Raw genomic sequence first — 22,948 nt, 5'->3', positions numbered from 1 at the left:
AAAAAAAATGTTTATAATGGTGGGGAAACCAGTGATTTTTAGAAACTGCATTCACAATATTATCAAATTATTCCATCCATGTTTTCTGGTTCACAAAAATCATATGGCCTTAGAGATGAAGAACAACACCTCCAGTCAGGTGATTTACTATCATCACTACTGTATGTAAATCAGCCTCCTTGTGTGTTGCCTCATAAAGAAGTGAAGTGTGTGTGTGTGTGTCAGTGAGAGGACAGAAGAGCTCACATCAGATCACCTTCAGTACCAGCCATGTTCTCTGTAGCTCTGCTGCTGCTGCTGGCTGCTGGATCCTGTGAGTCTCACTGAGGCAGAGACACTGACAGTATGATCACAGCACACTGACTGTTCACTCTTATTACACTCATTCAATATTCAACATGTTTTCCTCCACAGGTGTGAAGTGTGAACAGTTGACACAGCCAGCCTCTGTGACTGTGCAGCCAGATCAACTTCTGACCATCACCTGTCAGGTCTCTTATTCTGTAAGCAGCTATCGAACACACTGGATCAGACAGCCTGCAGGGAAAGGACTGGAGTGGATTGGAAGCGCAGCTGCTGGATACACCACATACTATAAAGATTCACTGAAGAACAAGTTCAGTATCAGCTCAGACTCTTCCACGAAAACAGTGACTCTCAACGGACAGAATGTGCAGCCTGAAGACACTGCTGTGTATTACTGTGCCAGAGAGCCACAGTGACACAAAGCATCAGTAGACCTGAACAAAAACCCCTCAGTGCCTGAACACTTGTAACATGAAGCCACCAGAGGAGGAGCCCTCAGACCACTAATGATTTCAACACCAGCTCACTGTTACGGTAAAGAGAGAAACAGACTGAAGATTTTATTTCAAGGTCCATAACTTAATTGAACAGCAGCTGTTTTGATCAAGTACTTGGAGGTTACAATCCCTGGTACATCACTGCATGTATTCCCACAATAAAAACTGAGTTAATTTTTTCATAAATTGTTAAAAATCAACTTCACAAGAAATGAAATAAAGTTGAGGGAAGTAGGTAAACAATCTTTAGATTTTTAAAATGGTTGTCATTCTAAATATGCAGATGTTATAAAAACTGATTGATTATTTCCTTTTTTTACTGCAGTGAAAAATGATTTTTACATTTGAACATTTTTAAACATTAAAACTTGTAATGACTGAAACATTTTTGTGCTCGAGAGCCACAGTGACTGGAGTTGGTTGAGCAGCTGTACAAAAACCTACAGTGCACTTCTTCTTTCAGGCTGTTAGAGCCAAAGCATTAAGTAATTTTTTTGTATTTCTATAAAATGTAATGCTGTATTTTCTGTATAATGTTATATCTAATCGTTTATATTTTATGTTTCACATTACAAATATGTCCTAAATAATAAATTAATTTCTGCACCTCCCACTGTAGCAATTGAAAAAAAGTGTGCTTGTGAAATACTATTACAAATGAGTAAACATAAAGAAACCCTCACACACACAGTAAACATTACTTTTTCATAAAATGGCCAAAGACAGCACAAAAATCTGGTCGCTGAAATTAAACTACTTTCAATTTCTACAAATGATGACACAATAAAATGATGTGCCCCCTAAAGTGAGTCATAATATGATCGTAAAAAAAACAATGTTGTAGTTAATCATATCAAATCAATAAAGTTCAGAAAGTAAGTAAATAAATTAATTAATAAATGCAGTACATAGTATATACATGCTAATGCAACACATTTAGGCACTGATAGTTTACAGTAGGCTTAAACAAAGTTAACAGTTGTTTAATTTATGTAAAGGACATTTTCTAAATGTTACTGTTCAGTGTGTAATAAAGTTACATCACTGTGTAAAGCAGAGGTGATTTGTTGTCACTCTGCAGATATAATAACACTGAACAGACTCTTCTATTGGCTCCAGTTAGACCAACACTGATGCTTCATATGTTTGATTCTATGCAAACTCAGTGAGCTTCCTTGTCACTCAGCTATAAAAACATCACATCAGGCTGTCAGTGGAGTTCACAGCACGTCAGTTTCAACATAAACCATGTTCTGTGTAGCTCTGCTGCTGCTGTTGGCAGCTGGATGTGAGTCTCTCTGGATTTGTCAAAGTCAACAGTTTCTTCTTTTGTTAATTTGATCATTTGTTACAACACATTTTCTCCTTTTAACAGGTGTGAAGTGTGAACAGTTGACACAGCCAGCCTCTGTGACTGTGCAGCCAGGTCAACGTCTGACCATCACCTGTCAGGTCTCTTATTCTGTTAGTGGCTACTGGACACATTGGATCAGACAGCCTGCAGGGAAAGGACTGGAGTGGATTGGATATAGCTGTGCTGGATGCACCCCAGTTTACAAAGATTCACTGAAGAACAAGTTCAGTATCAGCTCAGACTCTTCCAGCAACACAGTGACTCTAAACGGACAGAATGTGCAGCCTGAAGACACTGCTGTGTATTACTGTGCCAGAGAGCCACAGTGACACAAAGCATCAGTAGACCTGAACAAAAACCCCTCAGTGCCTGAACACTTGTAACATGAAGCCACCAGAGGAGGAGCCTTCAGACCACTAATGATTTCAACACCAGCTCACTGTTACAGTACAGAGAGAAACAGACTTTAGATTTTATTAAAAACAATTCTTAATCTAATTTAACAGCAGCTGTTTTCATCATATTAAATTCTCTTGAATCACCATCACTGATACATCATGATATGTATATAAATCTTTCAAGTGATGAAACAACTTCAGCTGACAACTTGGTTTAAATAGCTTGTGACAGGACAATAAAAGTGAATCCTCAAACATCAGTGTCTCTTTCATAACATCTTTATCTAAAACACCTGCAGTTATTACCTGTATCATAATTGAATTAGTCTTGAGCCAAATTCATGGTGATTTTAATGAGTTAAATTCTAGAAAAAGATATTTTACTCAACAATCTAAAAGGTGTATTCTCTTTGTGTGAGATGAAGAACAACACCTGAACATTTCATCTTCATTTAGATTCATTCAAATAAACCTTTACTGTCATCAGTATGTAAATCAGCCTCCTTGTGTGTTGCCTCATAAAGAAGTGTGTGTGTGTCAGTGAGAGGACAGAAGAGCTCACATCAGTTCAGCTTCAACATCAACCATGTTCTCTGTAGCTCTGATACTGCTGCTGGCAGCTGGATCCTGTGAGGAGCTTTCAGTGGATTCACACTAATAAACACATTAGAAACACTGAATAGTCAGATGAATGGTTGTGCAGCCTGGACAGTCTTTGACCATCACCTGTCAGTTAACATGTCACACCAGACCCTGCTGCCCTTCAATAGTTACTCATCGTATCTACAACTGATTTAAAGATGTTACTGTTTGTTTTAAAGCCTTTCGTGATCAGGATCCTGCTGTTATCTGTGATGTGCTGATTCCAAATTCAAACCTGATCACTGCTTGAGATCTTCAGGCAGAGCCTTTCTAGTTGTTCCAAAATCACCTTTTCAAGAACTTCTTTGTTGAATTTATACATTTATAATGTACAGTGAGAGATGTGACGTAAGCTAAATTAATTTGATTCCACTGAATTTGAACAGTCTTCACATGTTGGATTCTGTGCTCTGAAATTTAGTTGTTTAAGAGCTGATTATTAGTTCAGTATTATTAAAGATCAGAATAATTGGTTTTAAATCAACAAATTAATTCAAAAGAAATGCACAGAAATTCTGTTCTTATTATGGAACACAAAATCTTTGTTTGATGAAAAAAAAAAAATCAGGAGATATGAGATGTTGTTTGCCTTTCTGAGACAGCATACAATGTCATTTTCATATTAAATGAACCGAAAACAATTTTAATTGATAACAATAAAAACTTTTATTTATAAACAGTAACCATAGTCACATTATTTGAAATTTCATTGGAGAAAACCAGCTGCCATATAATATGACGCTTTTCGAAACAACTTTTTATGTCGCGGCTGCAGCACACTTGGATCACTACGGATAAGCAGTATGAACATACTTTGTGGATTCAATTTTGTGTTCTTGGACGTTAGTCTGGGGCACCGTCTGCCAGGTGTGCTGGCCGCTGCTACCGCCGATCTCTGCAAGGGATGTGAGCACTCTGATTTCACCAGGGCCTCCATCGGCATATGGGTGAGTAGATAATGGCTGAATTTTCATTTTTGGGTGCACTATCCCTTTAAGGCCTGAAACCAAAGCAAACCAGCCAATTAAAATGAGCACTGTAGGTTTTTGTACAGCTGCTCAACCAACTCCAGTCACTGTGGCTCTCGAGCACAATAATAAACAGCAGAATCTTCAGTCTTCAGACTGTTCATCTGCAGATACACCTGCTGTCTGCTGTTGTCTCTGGAGATGGTGAACCAGCCTTGAACTGACTGAGAGTAGAGCTTGCTGCTGCCACTACCACTTTCAATCCTGGCAACCCACTCCAGTCCTTTTCCAGGAGCCTGTCTGATCCAGTGCATATAGTAGTCACTAAATGTGAATTCAGAGGCTGTACAGGTCAGTCTGTGAGATTCTCCAGGCCTTTTAATCACTGGTTCAGACTGAGTCAGAGTCTGACCATCAACACCTGTCAAGACAAAAGTTCACAAATTTTTGAAGACAGATTCAACTCAAGATCAGTGACAATCTTCACCTGCCCAGCAGATAGTTAAAAGCAGCAGTCCTGTCCTATAGTCCATCATGTTAAACTGTGTGTCCACTGTTCTCTGTCCTCCTCTCTGCAGTCAGATAAGTAGAGATGGAAGATAGCTGAGTTTTGCATTGACTCCTCCTTTGTTCACACTCTCCACAAAACTTTATTTTTTGTTGTGACTAACTGTATTTTGAGTTTGAACATGTCACTGTAATGTTATCTCTTGCAACTTTGATTTGGTTTTAATTTTTAACCTGATGTCATTGTTATCCTTGTTTTACTGTAACATTTGAATAATGCTTATTTACTCAGCAGAGGATTCTGTCCAACTGTACTGTTTATCAATAAGAGTTATAACTGGAAGTTATTATATCATTACATTGGTTTTGGTTTGATAATCACCTTGCTTGGTTTAACAAAGACCAGCAACATTTCTTCTGAAGTTATTTTTTGTCAGAATTGAGATTTTGTGTAACGATAATGAAATCCACATTCATGCATTTGTTTTGATGGAAACAATGGCATCCTGCACGTTTCAGTTCTATGCTGTGTTTTTGCTTGTTGCTTCAACTTTTTAGCATTTTTCTGGTTAAAAATTCTTGTGCTACATATACCAAAAATTTGTTTTTAAACAATTACATTTCAGAGCAGATATTTGACTTTTGAAGACAATTTAACTGAATTTACTTAATTACTTGTGAAGTTTAATGTTCAACAATTTAGAAAAGTGTAAACAGTAAAATCACTCTGCTCACAGGTGTTATAAATATAAATACAACCGTTAATTAACCAACTGTCACACTCGCTACATTGACGCAAACTGACACTATAGCGTTACACCAAGAAGATGGATATTTTCCCCAAAATTACATTTGAATTAAATTATGAGTGGTCGTCAGGAGAGGATGAGGAAAAGGGAAGCCAGGACTCTTCAGTGCAGACCTCCAGGTGTGTTTGAATCCGGCCGTGCCAACATCCAGGTTTGCCAACGTTTCATCAGCCGAACTGGACGAAGTTACACAGTTGCAGATCAATGTAAATACAAAGTAGCTTGTGAGTTCCCAGCGTGTGTGCTGCGTTGCCTGGCAACAGACTGAGGGAACTGTTTTTTTTCGCTGAGCTACATAACATACTTAAATAATTTATTTCATCACCTTTTGTTAACATTTCCTTACTCAGCATTGCTGTTTAAGCTGTTGTTGAACTGTTGTATAAAAGCAATATCACACTCTAGGTCGTGATGTTGTAGGCTACTGTAGCCTATATGGTCACGGCTGTAATTGTCTTAGGCACTCGTGTGATATTGCTTAATTATGTTTTGTCAGAGGAGCTGAAGTTGAAATGTTTTTAAGTTTAAATGTCCTCTTCATGTGATAGGCGGCTAACATGCTATTGCTTGGTGAGCTACAACTCTAAGCTCAGATGTAGCCTACGCTTGTGGCCACCACCACACCCGCAGTTACACCTCCAAACCACTAGTCGGCGCCGCTGCAGGTTTTCTGTGAAGTGCTATAAAATTTAGTTGAGTCAAAACCATAGACTGTAAAAAAATGTCAAAACACGCCTGAAACACACATTAAACACACATTAAACATGGCTTAATAGAGATCATTTCAAACACAAGTACACAAATCAGCTTCATTATAACTCGCAGCATTCACAGCCAAACACTTGTCTTTATCTGGACACATTTTCTCCATAAATACAACATGCTAATGTTTTTAGCGCAAGCCTACGACATTTTACAGTGTATAAATTAGCCTAGCCTCTAACTGACATTTCCTCTCCTCAACTGAAGCCAGGGACAACAGCAACATTTAACAAAGGTAACGTTACGAAATTCGGCTCCATAACAACTCACACGGTTCACTGACAAAACAACTGTCTTATTCTAAACATGTTTTCCAAAGAAATACAACATGCTAACGTTATTAGCACAAGCCTTCGACATTTTACAGTGTATAAATGAGCTTAGCGACGAGCGGAGATTTCCTCTGCTCATATGAAGCCAGGATAAATCACACACAAGACCTAAAATGCTATTTTGTGGAGGCTTTATTGTCTTCACAGTTTATTGTTGTTATCTGGGAATTTAAAGTAAGTAAAAGCTTTGTTTCCTCTGAGGGAAAGGTTCTCAGCTTACAAAAATAGACAGGATATATGTGTGGCTGTGCAATTGCTTGACCCTTTAACATTACTAGCTTTATACATGATGCTAACAGGTGTTACTAATGAGATTAATGGTAGCTCTGTTTTACTCAAGTGTTCCAGTTAGGCACAGTTTACAGGGGGCTGCACACATAATACCATGACCCTTAAACTGAAGCAGCCACATGCTGTTCAGCCATCATTAATTTGATTATTTACACCTGTGTCTGTCTGTGTGATATGTCACAATGTCCTGCGTAGTAAAGGCTACTGCAGCCTACAGGTCAATGTGGTGAGTAGAATGTCGCCACCTGCTGGAAGTGTTTATAATTAAAACACACATGCCTTGCTTTAGACTTTGAAATGTTACTGTTATTTTGTCACAACGGTGTTTTCAGTAATTTTTGAGATGCACCTGCGCTTGAATATTCAGGTTTTGTAAATTGATATCTGGTCAAGCCCTCATATAAACCACTCTCTGGTTGCTAGTAGGTAGGCAACAATGACCCCAAAGCATCATACAAACAAATACTATTTCAATTTTATGTTTTTGTGTAGGTTTACTGACTGAACCAGCCTGCATGTGTGGTGGAATAGCACTAAGTGTAATGTATTGCCCTATACATTTAGTGCATGAACAAGTTATGTTCATACTGTGCTGTACGTTTAACTGTAGCTCTCCATTTTTCTACACATCATTGGGGTCATGCTGGTCGTATTACTCTGTACAGTTATTAAACTTTGCCCCAGAGATCTTCTTTGTTTTGTCTTTGAGGTCAGGTGCTAAGGCAATGCCTGGTATTGCAACACGGCCTTTTTTAACTGCCTTTTTTCCTCTGCATATTTGGTTGGCGCTGGGAGCTTTAGACATGCTAGCATTAATTTGATGGCATGTTATTCAGCATGAGCAGAGCATCGGTGCACTTGAATACCTGGGTATTGTATTTATGTAGGAGCATAATGTGGTTGGTTAGACTCTGGGTTTGGCCTCTTGATGGGTGTACCTGGTCACTATGATGTTTTTGCGACATGGCATGAAGAGGGAAATGAAGGAAGAGAGTACTGAGATCAGAATGGTTTAGCTTGAGGTGGAGTGATGAGGTTTATGCTTTGGTGTGCTTTTTTCCTCCTGTAATTTGGTAATTTAATTGAAAATGCATTTTAGGAGGCCTCTGTGCAAATCCCTCTACATCAGTCTTACATTTTTTCAGAAGACAATTAATTCCCCTCCGCTTGCTCAATGGTGCCCACTGTAGACCATGTCTACAACTAAAGATGAAACAGTACGAAATTCTTTTATCATGATTATAGTGACCAAAATTATCACATAACATTGTTAAAATGTGCTGAAAATGTAGTAAAAAGTAGTGACACACACTGGTATCATTGTTTGCATGGACATTAAAAAATTACATAACCAATACCTGATACAAACATATGAAAGCCATATCATATGTGCATTAACAATAGCAATAGTCTGCCTTTAAAATGCTGCTTCTGTGTCACTGTAGATGAGGACAAGGGACCAGGAGCATCACTGGGTTTGCGTGCTGCAGGCCTCCCCATACTGATGCTGCGCCTGTGTCAGTGAGACTGCTGCTAACTTTGGTTGATGATGCTCGACAATATTTACAATAAGTTTTTTTAAAGTGCAGTAATCAAACACGGCTTTATTAATGATTTAAATTTGAAATGATGATACGAACCATCAGGAATTTTATCACGGTTTATTGTGAAACTAACTGTTTCATCTCTATCAGCAACAACAGGCAGAGTGTGTGCGTGTGAACTTTTAAGATAGCATGAAGATGATGTCGATCATGACAGTAATAACAGTGATAATGCTGTAATGATCATTAGAATGACATCATTTGTTTATTTATGATAAACTTGTTCTTGCATATCTTTTTCCCGTCTTATATTTTCCTTTGTTTCCTTGTGGTTTAAAAGGACATGTCACAGAAAGGTCTGTGTGTTCGACAGTCTGCTTCTCTCTTGAGAACTTTAAGATTAAATAAGATCAATCTTTCTCTTAGATACATCTGTTTTTCCTAGGTAATGCTGGTTGTGGCTTACCTGCTTTTTTTCAGCCCTACACTATTTCATATTCAGTTTAACATGTTCAGCACTGCAAGTTTCTCAGTAAAACCACAGCCGTCGAGTGTCGGCCACTGGTCAGTTTGCGGTTAAGTACCTCGCTCAGTGGTGCCTCAACTGCAGTTGTAGAGAGAGAAAAGTTGTCCTATATGTGTCAGGGATGGGTAGCACAAGCAAAAACACTTTGAAAATTGTGGCAAGTATTTGACAACTTTTTGAATAATCCCCAGCCAATCAGGGCACACACAGTGCCAGATCACTCCAGAGGTAGCCAATAGTCCGCCTGAATGTGCTTAGTGTCATCCCTCCCAGATGTGAATTCCTTTAAACCCACAAGGTACACAAATGCAGACATAAACACGCAGCTCCAACTCAAGAGTGTGCACACATTTACAGTGACTCTGTGTATGTATGTATGGAGCAGAGATGAGATATAAAAACAGTCTCTGTGTGTGTTTTCAAGTGAATACATCTCTGTATCATACCACTTAGTACGTCCAGTTCAGACCTGTCACCATCCTGAAATTACTACACAACTAGTGTTTGACTTAGAGGTGGCAAGTCACCACAGCTGCACGTGGAGCTTTGTCTCACTCTAGTGGACAATCTGAGTAATGCAGGGGTGCTGGTATTGTGATATGGTATATTGCGTATAAAGCATTTCCCTGAAGAGTAAATCAGAGATTATGACAAACTGTCCTTGAAATATTTCAATCTTTATTTATTTATTTTTTGTAAATGCAACAAGTCCAGTGATAGAATATTTGCTTATTATATTAGCATTTGAATCTTAAAGTTAGAATTCAACGCTTCATTATTTATTATTAATACACCACATACAAGCCACACCAAATATATAACATACACGCAAAAAAGAAATGAACACAGTACAAACCACTTCCATTAAAAAAAAAAAAAAAATAGATTTAATCAAACTTTAAAACTAGTAAAACCATATGCCATCAGAAATCCTCAGGTCACATATTTGGATCATAGAATGGGATCTGTCCTGTGAGATCATCATCATTTAGTCTACAAGGAAAAAACAGGGAATGTGTCAGGAATTGGTGACAGTTTTTTTGTGTATAAAATATATATGTAAAAAGGCTAAATCCAAACTATTGAAACATATCAGCCTTCCAAAATAAAGGCAGTATTATAACAGGGATATTACAACCATACAAGTGAACTACAGTACTGGAAGATTACTTTAAAATACCAATTGTTGTCTCTTACCTTAATCATGGTAGCAAGGACACCATAGATGAGGGATATGAGGAAGAAAAGGAGGAAGGCGAAAGCCATATACCAGCTGTCCACACCTTTGCTGTGGTTGATGTCAGTATGCCTGATGTCATCTAAGAAATTACAGTCCTCTAAGATTTCTGTGACACAATCAAAATGAGATTTGTTAGTTAACCATTACATTGACTTTGTCACACTGGACGTACAAAGAGAAATTCCTAATAACCTTGTATGTTCAATCTTTAATGTGTAAGTAAGATGTGGATCAATGGACAAACTAGCACCTGGGTTGGATACATCCAGGGATAGGGTGGTGTTTAAAATGGTGTTTGCATGTGTCACCCTGCAGGTGAAGACTGCCCCAAGGAACCTGCTGGCTTTGGACAGACGAAGGTGGCTTTGGATGCTGAACTTCCCGTCTGGGCCTCTGTGTGGTTCACTAGTGTTGTATTCCAGCAGTTCTCCAGTGTCATCAAGAAACCAGGTGATGCTAATGGACTCAGGGCTGAAGCCAAACACCAGGCACACAAGTTCACCAGAGCCCTGGAGCAAGGTAACTGAAGGTTTGCTATGGGTCACTGAGGCTGAGGAAAATAGTCAGAAAAAGAATTTAATGAATTTGTGTTTGGGGAAGGTCACAGAGCAAGAAAAGTCAAAGAACTTTTGTACTTAAATGCTTTCATAAAAATTCCCTAAAGCGATATGCTTCTCTGCACAACTGCTCCTGAGCAACATAGAGGGCAAGCTGAGGTGGAGAAAACACAGTGTACAGTAAGGAAAGGATCAAAGTTTGATCAGTTTTATTTTAGCTGATATGATCAGCTAAATATATCCGAATTGGCCCCAACACTGATTCTTAGGTTTGGCTTGATTTATCTCTTTGATATAATGAACAAATCCAGTGAAATGCAGTTTTCACTAAATGCTAATTTCAGCTCACCATACACATCCTTTATAGTGCTCTCAAAAGATGACTCATGTCTGACAACACAAGAATACGTAGACTCCTTGTCCTCAGTTTTTGATGTATTTAGTCTGCTGCTCATTGAATAAGTGCTGCTCCCTGTGTATTTCCATGCAGGACTGTTGGTGTAGACAGTTGAAGGGAGTCTCTGGTCATTCTCCTCCCAGTACACTATGATGTTAGATGGGAAAAATCCAGACACGAGGCAAATGAGTGTGAGGAAGTTAGACGTAGACAGGTCAGAGGCAGCCGGTTCTATTATCTTCACTGCTGGTGGATGCAGCTCTTGAGAAACACAAAAAGAAGACAAAAGTAAATACAGCTGCAGTTGTTGCTATTTCAGTCTCATAATTTTGTCACTCACAGCCGTCACAAATGTCAAGGGGAATACTATTTTTTTATGGAGAGTTTCTGATGCAATATTGCCTTCTTAATCTATGTTAAACACTCTACATATGCAGAAACAGCTATAAGGTATTGGTTTTTATGCACAGCACTACCTCTGCTTTTGCTTATGTGGTCCTTGTAGCCTTTGTTGGAACATCGGTGCTTTGCCTCACAAGACACTCGTTTATGTGCATGCCAATCCTCCGCTGACACACTGAGGGTGCTCCGCATTGTCTCCGTCTCATTGTTGCGACTCACTGGTGGCTCCCTATGGACATTTTGGGAATATTTCTTCCCATCTACTTTCCAGGTGACGGAGAAATCATCAAGAGAAGGGCCGACCAGCAGACACGTGACAGTCACCTGTCCCTTGTACTGATGCTCCTGTGGTGGTGGTCCCTGAACATATATGCCAACCACCTGAGATGATGCTGGAGTTACTGAAAAACAGTGTGACAGGATGGAGAAAATGCAACACCTGTCAAGTAATGATGATGAGAAAAAATGTCTTAAAGGCTTAATGGATGACTCAGAAACAGTGTGAATGTAGATTATTTATTCTACATTTAATGCAAAATTATGATTATGGATTATGCTTTTATTTTACCCGAGCAGAGGCTGATGTTCTTTCTGATGTTTTTGCCCAGGGACTTGTCTGATACTTGACAAGTGAAGACCTTCCCTGTGCTCCACTCTTTGTGAGTGATTTGAAGTTGACTGGTCACTGTCACACACCCATCTGCACCCATGCTGATGTCATTAGTTGATGGAGCTCTTTGCTGAGACTCAGAAGACCATTGAATTTGAGGGTTGAAGCCCCGTCCAGAGCATACGAGTGTCTGTGATCCTGACTCTTCACTGGGGGCCAGAAGAAGTTTCATTGATGGGTCCGCTAAATTAGGAAGGAATCAGTCTATCAGTGAAATAGTCTCTTAGAGATTATTTGACTGTGAAATGGGAAATGAACAGTCATGAAGGGAATGAAGAGTAACACTCTCACCAAAAATATTTCCAATGGAGTTTGATGTAAAATCCGCAGAGAAGCCTTGGTACACTTTGCAGGTGAAACTTTTGTCTTTCTTCAAGTGCTCTGGCGGGACAGGGAAGCTTCTACTGATTGAATGCAGGCCTGGGGCTTCAGGAAGATCAACATACAGTTTTTCAGAGATGTCAGAGGTGCCAGCTTGAAAAGTGATGTACAGGTCACATGATGAGAGTCCTGTGACGTCACACTCCAGCACAGCACTGTTCCCCTTCAGCAATTCATTAAGAGATCTCCTGATCGTGACCACAGGAGTTGTAACTGCAGGCCCTGGATGATACAGACAGAAGGAATGCAGAATTTATTCTTCTGGGTGATTTGCTGTGACAAGATGTCTGATTTTCATGTTGTGTAGTCATCTTACCTGCAACATTCACAGTCTTCTCAGTGGGTGAGAAGCACTGATGTTCAGCTTTACATGTTATTAACTTTATTTTTTTCCACTCAGTTGAAGAAACCGTCACAGTACTGAATATATAAGTTGAGTTTTTGTCCTGCGTCACTTGTTCACGTGGTGCATCTCCCCCATTAATCCGCCAGGTCAACTTGGCGTCAAAATCAGAGCGGACCAAACATGTTGCTTCCACGTTGGATCCTCCTGCCATCGTTACTGTCTTGAAGCTGGGAATCTCCACATGGATGGAGGGAGGGGCTCTTGAATAAGCTGACAGGGAGCAAGGAAAAAGAATCATGAAGCAATACCAGAATACTGAGCGAACTATGTATATGTAAAAGATGCTTGATCAAATTCAGACTACACTGACTTCAAAGTCTGTCAAAAACAATTTTCAGGTCAGTCACAATGTTGTCAGTAGACAGCTGGGGTTGTGACTCTTCACTTAGTTGTACCTGAGCAGAGGCTGATGTCCTTTCTGATGTTTTTGCCCAGGGACTTGTCTGATACTTGACAAGTGAAGACCTTCCCTGTGCTCCACTCTTTGTGAGTGATTTGAAGTTGACTGGTCACTGTCACACGCCCATCTGCACCCATGCTGATGTCATTAGTTGATGGAGCTCTTTGCTGAGACTCAGAAGACCATTGAATTTGAGGGTTGAAACCCTGTCCAGAGCATACGAGTGTCTGTGATCCTGACTCTTCACTGGGGGCCAGAAGAAGTTTCATTGATGGGTCCGCTAAATTAGGAAGGAATCAGTCTATCAGTGAAATAGTCTCTTAGAGATTATTTGACTGTGAAATGGGAAATGAACAGTCATGAAGGGAATGAAGAGTAACACTCTCACCAAAAATATTTCCAATGGAGTTTGATATAAAATCCGCAGAGAAGCCTTGGTACACTTTGCAGGTGAAACTTTTGTCTTTCTTCAAGTGCTCTGGCGGGACAGGGAAGCTTCTACTGATTGAATGCAGGCCTGGGGCTTCAGGAAGATCAACATACAGTTTTTCAGAGATGTCAGAGGTGCCAGCTTGAAAAGTGATGTACAGGTCACGTGCTGAGAGTCCTGTGATGTCACACTCCAGCACAGCACTGTTCCCCTTCAGCAATTCATTAAAAGATCTCCTGATCGTGACCACAGGAGTTGTGACTGCAGGCCCTGGATGATACAGACAGAAGGAATGCAGAATTTATTCTTCTGGGTGATTTGCTGTGACAAGATGTCTGATTTTCATGTTGTGTAGTCATCTTACCTGCAACATTCACAGTCTTCTCAGTGGGTGAGAAGCACTGATGTTCAGCTTTACATGTTATTAACTTTATTTTTTTCCACTCAGTTGAAGAAACTGTCACAGTACTGAATATATAAGTTGAGTTTTTGTCCTGCGTCACTTGTTCACGTGGTGCATCTCCCCCATTAATCCGCCAGGTCAACTTGCCGTCAAAATCAGAGCGCGCCAAACATGTTGCTTCCACGTTGGATCCTGTTGCCATCATTACTGTCTTGAAGCTGGGAATCTCCACATGGATGGAGGGAGGGGCTCTTGAATAAGCTGACAGGGAGCAAGGAAAAAGAATCATGAAGCAGTACCAGAAAACTGAGCGAACTATGTATATGTAAAAGATGCTTGATCAAATTCAGACTACACTGACTTCAAAGTCTGTCAAAAACAATTTTCAGGTCAGTCACAATGTTGTCAGTAGACAGCTGGGGTTGTGACTCTTCACTTAGTTGTACCTGAGCAGAGGCTGATGTCCTTTCTGATGTTTTTGCCCAGGGACTTGTCTGATACTTGACAAGTGAAGACCTTCCCTGTGCTCCACTCTTTGTGAGTGATTTGAAGTTGACTGGTCACTGTCACACGCCCATCTGCACCCATGCTGATGTCATTAGTTGATGGAGCTCTTTGCTGAGACTCAGAAGACCATTGAATTTGAGGGTTGAAACCCTGTCCAGAGCATACGAGTGTCTGTGATCCTGACTCTTCACTGGGGGCCAGAAGAAGTTTCATTGACGGGTCCGCTAAATTAGGAAGGAATCAGTCTATCAGTGAAATAGTCTCTTTGAGATTATTTGACTGTGAAATGGGAAATGAACAGTCATGAAGGGAATGAAAAGTAAGACTCTTACCAAAAATATTTCCAATGGAGTTTGATGTAAAATCCGCAGAGAAGCCTTGGTACACTTTGCAGGTGAAACTTTTGTCTTTCTTCAAGTGCTCTGGCGGGACAGGGAAGCTTCTACTGATTGAATGCAGGCCTGGGGCTTCAGGAAGATCAACATACAGTTTTTCAGAGATGTCAGAGGTGCCAGCTTGAAAAGTGATGTACAGGTCACGTGCTGAGAGTCCTGTGATGTCACACTCCAGCACAGCACTGTTCCCCTTCAGCAATTCATTAAAAGATCTCCTGATCGTGACCACAGGAGTTGTAACTGCAGGCCCTGGATGATACAGACAGAAGGAATGCAGAATTTATTCTTCTGGGTGATTTGCTGTGACAAGATGTCTGATTTTCATATTGTGTAGTCATCTTACCTGCAACATTCACAGTCTTCTCAGTGGGTGAGAAGCACTGATGTTCAGCTTTACATGTTATTAACTTTATTTTTTTCCATTCAGTTGAAGAAACCGTCACAATACTGAATATATAAGTTGAGTTTTTGTCCTGCGTCACTTGGACATGTGTTGCATCTTCCCCATTAATCCGCCAGGTCAACTTGGCGTCAAAATCAGAGCGGACCAAACATGTTGCTTCCACGTTGGATCCTGTTGCCATCATTACTGTCTTGAAGCTGGGAATCTCCACATGGATGGAGGGAGGGGCGCTTTCATGGACTACAGGAAAAAAGTGTTTGTCCAAACATACTCATCTTGTTAAAACTTGTCAATGTATTTCTCCATTCAGTTTATCATAAAACATTGATGATGCTTCAGAAAAATTTATACTGTGCTGTGAGACAGTTAGCTGTAAATACTTACTTTGACAAATGCTTATTGTTTTTTTATATTCCTGATCTTTGTGAGTTGACTTGCATGTAAAATTTGAGCCTCGTTCCCACTCTGTTGTTTTTGGCTCAATCTCACTGGTTAGACTGAAGGTTTTCCCCGTTCCGTCCGCACTCTGCAGCTTCGTTGGGCTTTTGGCAGGTTTTAGATGTTGGTTGTCCCGCTTCCACTCCACACTTAGTTTGTCTGGAAAGTAGCCACTTAGGGTGCAGACAAGTCTGACTGATGAGGCCCTGACAGGGACATTGTCCCAGACAGGGTGTAATGTGATGTTTGGAGGCACAACCCGCTCTTCTGAGATAGAGAAGAGATCATTTCATTACTTGACTCATTGTAAACATTGGATGTAGACATTTGTAAAATAAGAGCTGATTGCAGTTTGTAGTTATACGTACCTTGAGATTTTGATCAAGTAACCAATTGTGCTGGCTCAATTCTAAGTGTCATATCTTTGTATTGAGGCTAGATGGCAGAGTTGTACTTTTACAGTGTCTGGTGTCTTAAAGTCAGGTGGAGACAGGGCTGGAGGTCTGTTGCACAGATGTCACAGCATGACAGGGCAGAGTGAGCAAGGCAAGCAGCAAGCGGAAGCATTGAGTAACACCCAGGTCCCGAAAAAGTACCAAAATACAGAAGTGAAAGAATGCAGAGAGCAACGGTGCATCACAGACACCAGGTGGTGTGGTTGTGCCAGTAAGAGAAACAGAGAGCACATTTAAATATCTCATATCAGTTTACATGTGTGTTCACATAGATTGCTCATGATTTTGCTAAAGGTTTTAGTTCTCCAGTCTATTAATAATAGACTGGAGAGCTAACCAACTGTAAAACCTAAAATTTACATGATTGAGTCGAACATAGGCTGCTGATTTCAGGTGCTGGGGAGATGACCAACACAACAACATGTTACATTATAAAATACTTTAAAATACTTTTTTTTAACAAACTAGAAAAAAAGAATCAGTATTGTTGTGAGATGTATGTGTTAAACCTTTATAGATGAAACTACAGCACTACTGGAGGAGAAAAAAGTTGGAGGAGCAACTTCAGTGGTTATCTTCATTTAAAAATTTATTTTCAAAAAGACAAAGCTTTTGTAATTAAAATGAAAAAGGACAATTGTGCTTACTTACATGCAAGACTATGCGTTTATAAGAACAAATGTGTGGGAAAAAAACTTTTTTTTTTTACAGAAAGTTCATCTTGTGTCATTTAATCTGAAAAGACAGAACAAAAAACAAAAAATGTGCGTTAATATTATTGTAAAATAAATGTTTCAGCATTTGACAAGCAAAGTGTTACAGCTGGCTTCTGTTGTAGTTTGCTCCACTTATTTATTAAGTTAATTGAGCTCTAGTAACCTATGAGAAGATTTTGGGATAATATTTAACACACAATAACAGCAACACCTGCAAAATGTAATTCAGTTCAATATCATAGCTCTGGAATTTTAAGTAACTAGAGAATAATACATATTAAGTAAAATAAATAAATAAATATAAACATTTAATAATAATAAATAAATAAATAAATAAAACTAAATGAACCACAGGTTACCACAGAGTTGATTCAACATCTCTTTAGTAAATTCTTTAAAACTCTTGCTTCATGAAGGTGATTTTTATTTTAAGTTTATGATATTTCAAAGCATTCACTTGCACAGTTGTTGCTGCTTTTGTGTCCACCACCTGAACATGCATGCATCACTAAGAGTTGAGCTTTTTCTGCATGCACTTTAAAAATAGTCGTATAAAGTAAAAGAATAATATGTGAAAAGATGATCATTTTAGTTGTTGGTCAGAGTGGTAAATAAAGTAACAGATGTAGTCGTAATGCATGATAATATTTACTGTGGTAGTTATGATGTGATGCGTCATGATGATCATTATAATCCTATTTGTCACTTCTCATGTAAAAGGAGTTCTGCCAACCCATCTGTGTTGTTTGAATACATGAAACTGCTTACTCAGGTGTCTTTGCATAACTTTAAGATATAAACTCATTATTACCTTGAAAGCAGTGGTTCCGATGGTGAACAGCAGAGTGATAAGGAAGAGGAGGATGAAGGTGATGGCTGTGGTTACCATGTTGTCTTTATCTGTCTCTGTGTCGCTGTTGCTTTGGTAGAACTCCACATTCCATAATTCTAGTGTATAGCAATCATTCAGTTAATACTTGGAACAAACCCAGCTTTGCACAGTAGCTCATGAGACAATGACCTAACTCTATTAATTTCCTGTAGTAGGGTAATACGTTTTATAACCTCACAGGTTGGAGTGGATTTAATTAGTGAATGAGTCAGTCAGTCAGTCAAAGTATAAAATAAAAAACCACAAAGGAGAAGAACAGTCCTGCTGACGTATGCCTCGTTAATCAGTTACTACATTATTATTGTTGTACAGCGAGGCCTGATAAGTTTGCACGTCCCACTAAAAATGTTAATTATGTTGATCAAAGTTGTCCTACAATGATCCTGAATTGCTTTTGAAAGATCCCACCATTAGTGTGGCATGCATGACTTGGCTTGTGAATCAGTCATCATTTGACTAAGAGACCACACAGCCCGAGTGAGACTTTAGAGAATCATCTGTCTATCGTTGGGGGTGCAAGACCCAGTAGAGGAAACACACATACACACAGACGAGTCACACAAACAGTGTTAATGCTCTGTCTACAAACAACAATGAACAAGTAGGATTTATATAATGAAATTGGTGCCTGAAGTTAGTGGGGTAGTGGTGGTGTGATTTTAGTGAATGCAGTATGATGTTGTTAGTACATAGTGACAGCTACACCTAATTTGTGTTGCATTAGGATAGCACTGAGACACTCCACACAATAAACATGTAGCTTGATTAAATAAAGACGTGAACAGCATGCGATATACATCAACAGAGTTGCAAAGTGCTTTTTTTATTTTGATTTTGAATCTGCATTAAAAAGACAAACACAGTGTCATATCACAAGCAACAAACATTAAACAACAAACAGCAGAAGACACAGCGACACAGAATAACATCTACTGGGCCTTGCACGTTTCAGGGATGTTCATGTTGAGGTTGACCATGTTGGTTTTTTCAAATGTTCTGTGCCCGATGGACCTGACAATAGCTCTAGTTGTGTTGACCACAGATTCATGGTGAACTGCACAGCTGAACACAGTGTCATCATTTTTCCACTGCTGGAGGGTGAGGGTTAACTGGCCATAGGCAGAATATGATCCATCATTTTCTACAGGCGTTGTGGTATGGAACTTGTATTTTGAGTCTGCTTCCTCGTCATCGACAAGCCAAGACACATAAACTTCCCGAGGGAAGAAGTCTTTCACATAGCAAGTCAGGGTCACAGTTTCTGTTTTAGTATGTTCTAGTGGAGGTAGCATAAAAACTGAAGGACGCTGAGGTGGTCCTCCTGCAACATGAGAGAACAATTAGGGCTCCTGCCACAGATAAAAGTTCCCACAGTACTGTACAAAATCTCTGCTACAAAATACACTTAGAACTTACACTCCTTAACATGTTTGATGGCACGACAAGAGGAATTAAACACAGGCTTTTAGTGCATAGTTGTTGATTATTTTTCTTACCAGTCGTCTTTATGTAGGTTTCCTTACGTGGCTCTATCCAGTCTTCATGTTCAACAATGCAGATGAACTTTTCCCCCTGTCTCCATTCTTCAAATGTGATGGGAAGTAAAGCGACGTATGTACCTTTATGTCCTGCAGGGGGCTTCACTGGAACAGCATCAGGTATGTCTTTTCCATCATGGGTCTCCCAGAAAATCTTTTGGACAGATGGTTTGTTTATCTTGACTTGACATTTTACATTTCCCTTTCCGTTTAAAACAAAGTCCTCCATTGTTGGTTCTATGATGGTTACTTCCACATCTGCTTCCACGCATTCTGAGTGTGATAAATGAGGAATTATTAAACAATTATTGAACAAAAATGGCTGCAAAATGACATGAATTGAAATTATATTTACAGTACACACATATTTTAAAGAAAAAGTAGCAATTTACTCACCAGGTCCATCAACAAGTTTAGGAATTTTGTAGGTCACAGATGAATTCACATACGTTGGACCTTGTTCACCTTTCCCCATAAACTCACATGTAAACGTATTGGTGTCAGTCCACTCACGTGATGGCACTGTCAGAAAACTTGCTGCACTGTACAGTATTCCATTCTCTGTCTTTTTTTCATCAAAAGGTGTTTTGATGTTGGTTATTCCAGTGGTGATTTTTGCTTCATTTTTCAGCCATTTGAACTCAAAATCTTTTGGTGAAAAATCTTTGGCAAAGCAGGAGAGGGTAGTCTCGGTGCCCTCATCAGAGCAGGTCATTACTTTAAGAGTTGGCAACTGATATATCCCTGAAAAACAAACATATACACAAATATATGTACAGTATGCAGAAGCAAGGAATCATTTATGTATATATATGCAGAAGCAAAGGTGAACAATGTGGTACAATGTTCATGTAATCTAGATTTACTATAGACTTACAATATAACTGAGTTTATGACTTCACTGAACTACTGCATGTTATGCAACTTGCACACACGTATGCACATAGTGATTCCACTCCTCTAACTGACATAATTTGTGGCTTGTTACTAAATTGTGCAGAAAGAGTCAAAAAGAAAAGATTTTCATGGTAAGAAAATTAGATAATTTAACAGCAGAGCTTTAATGCTTGCTTCTGCATATACATTGAGTGTTTGGGCAAGCGAACACAGAGTGAATGTTAGTCATCAACATGCAGTGAAAGTGGAGGCAGACGTTAGGAGGAACCAGGATTAAGCAGATAGACGGAAAGAAGCAGCACACATAGCAATAATCTATTCTCGGACAGATGCAGAAGACATACAGATAATTAGCCAGGAATAAAATTGACTGAGTCAGCAGCTGAGCTTCAGCCTTCTCATTCCACCTCACTGTTTGGTTTGCTTACAGATTCTAACATTAAAAACATTTAAGGAGATTTCACACAAATTTAATTTGATAACAGTTGTATTTTAGTTTTATGCTCTTCTCTGTGTTCATGTTCCTTTTAAATGATATGTTGAAGCATATTTGTCTCTATAACGGTTAAACCAAGTATTGTTTTTTTTTTTTTTTGAAAATCCCGTCACAATTTTGAACATAAGCAGTTTGGGCTAAATTGGTAAAGTCTGCCTCTCACAACATGTCTCAGGAAAACCTACAAAATCAAGTGAAAGCAATGAACTTTTTAGTCGTACATCAATAACATTTATGAATGCATTATTGATAATAACTAAATGATGATGATGATGATGATGATTATTATTATTATTGTGTTGTCCCTGTCCTTTTTTGTCTACCTTTAGGTTTTTGCTGAAAGCATTTAAAGCTGCATTTATAGTACAGATTGTGCTGTACAAATGTGATTATTGTTAAATTATTATGACAACAAAAGGTTTAACTTCTAAATAAACTTTGTTATTTGACATAGATCACCAAATTATCTTGAAAAGAACTCAATATTTTATCCTTTTCATGAGTAGCCTTGTAGCACTTTGTTTACTGCATTGTAAAATGTCAAACTTTCTCTGACTGAAGATATTCTGTTTCATACTGTAATCTACCTTAATTTAGTATGACATTATTAATTAGTTATTATTACAAAATTGTATCATTAAGAAACTGAATTAAAAACCCTTTAAATTGTTGCACAATTATAAAATATGTCAACATTTCCAACATGCAACACTACTAGATTTCAAATCAACAATTAAAAAAGACATTTGTAAGACATTTTTACCATTGAGCTTCCATGGCCTGATAATAACATGTTGATTTCCCGCTGCATGTGTCACATCACATCTGAAGGATTTCATGGCGTCCCAGTCCTGTTTGCTCACTTGGACTTGACTTATTCCGGTATAAAGGTTGTCTTTCAGTACTGGAGGGTACTGAATGAAGTCTGTCAAGGCAGCCCCATTTACTATGCTCCATGAGTAGGTCAGTGAGGAGGGTGTGAAGCCGGTGGCAAGGCAACCAAGAGTGACCGTGTTTCCAGTCCCAGAACCACATTGCATCAGAGGAAACACAGTTGGTGCATTTGGAGTGGCTGAGAAAGTAAAAACATACATGTAATTAAACTACCAAAATTGAAAACAACATAACAGACTTTTTTTTTAACCAAGCATGAGTTAAAACTGAGAAGACAACTGGGTAGATCAGCAGTGTAAAAAAGCACATTGAAGGCGATAACTTTTATCATTTGTCCTCCATACAGAGACTTTCCCTATTTCAGTTATTTAATGCTGTTATTTGTTCACCTCACTCAATAATATTACGAGTCATTTTTGTTAGTGAACATACAAATCAATAAATAATTTTAAATACACAACTTTGACAGTAATCACGAGTCATTTTTTAAATTGAAGTGATGACGCTATAAAGTCGGTTACCATCCATTAAATGAGTTGACGTCTTATTGTTGCAAAAATTACTACTTTATGCCAAATTCAACAGTTGTGTACAAGATTAAAGAGAATTCTTACCTGATGAAACAGTTACCATTGTACCCTTTCCCCAGTAGTCAAAAGTAGCGTAGTAGCACAGTGCTGAATCTACTTATCTGTTAGTATCAAAAGGCTACACCTAATGGCACGCGCAAAAAGTCTGTAATTGATCCCACTAACTTATACAATACAGTTAAATAACCCAGAATATACTCAGCCATAAAATACACCATTGTGTCCTACTGAGAATATTGCTGTTTGACTTTTCACAGTACATACTGTATTAAAACGTTTTACTTTTGAAGTGAGACTTGACACGTTTAGAAATTAATTTAAACATGAAATTTTAAAAGGAAAAATATCCTGCTGTAGGTTTTAAATGGTACAAATCTTACCTGATGACAATGTTACTGAGAACACTGCTGTTTGACTTTCCACAGTACATACCACAGTAAAACACTTTACTTGTAAAGTAAGACTTGACGCTTTGAGAAATCAACTTCAAATCTTACCTGATGAC

The 22,948-nt window shown here is 38.8% G+C and overlaps 1 protein-coding gene and 1 gene segment (V, D, J or C); both read right to left on the bottom strand.

The window, feature by feature from the left end:
• Positions 1-9,724: 9,724 nt before the first annotated feature.
• On the bottom strand, positions 9,725-22,546 carry LOC144458580 (uncharacterized). Its single transcript, XM_078161085.1, has 18 exons — positions 22,468-22,546; positions 21,740-22,031; positions 20,876-20,886; positions 15,912-16,229; positions 15,468-15,767; positions 15,062-15,373; positions 14,669-14,953; positions 14,184-14,483; positions 13,778-14,089; positions 13,385-13,669; positions 12,900-13,199; positions 12,494-12,805; positions 12,101-12,385; positions 11,607-11,933; positions 11,083-11,391; positions 10,427-10,726; positions 10,134-10,282; positions 9,725-9,929 (listed from the first exon to the last, which is right to left on the bottom strand). Exons 1-18 carry the CDS (start codon positions 22,484-22,486, stop codon positions 9,921-9,923), a joined length of 4,425 nt encoding a protein of 1,474 aa, XP_078017211.1. The 5' UTR covers positions 22,487-22,546; the 3' UTR covers positions 9,725-9,920.
• LOC144458579 (Ig mu chain C region membrane-bound form-like) lies at positions 17,132-19,873 on the bottom strand. The segment is given in 3 exon segments: positions 17,132-17,155; positions 17,948-18,084; positions 19,525-19,873. Coding segments are annotated over 3 exon segments (417 nt in total).
• Positions 22,547-22,948: the final 402 nt, after the last annotated feature.

The sequence above is a fragment of the Epinephelus lanceolatus genome, chromosome 18, assembly GCF_041903045.1.
Source record: "Epinephelus lanceolatus isolate andai-2023 chromosome 18, ASM4190304v1, whole genome shotgun sequence".
NCBI lineage: Eukaryota > Metazoa > Chordata > Actinopteri > Perciformes > Serranidae > Epinephelus > Epinephelus lanceolatus.
The sequence above is the reverse complement of the archived record's forward strand: the minus strand, read 5'-3'. Positions and strand labels throughout refer to the sequence as shown.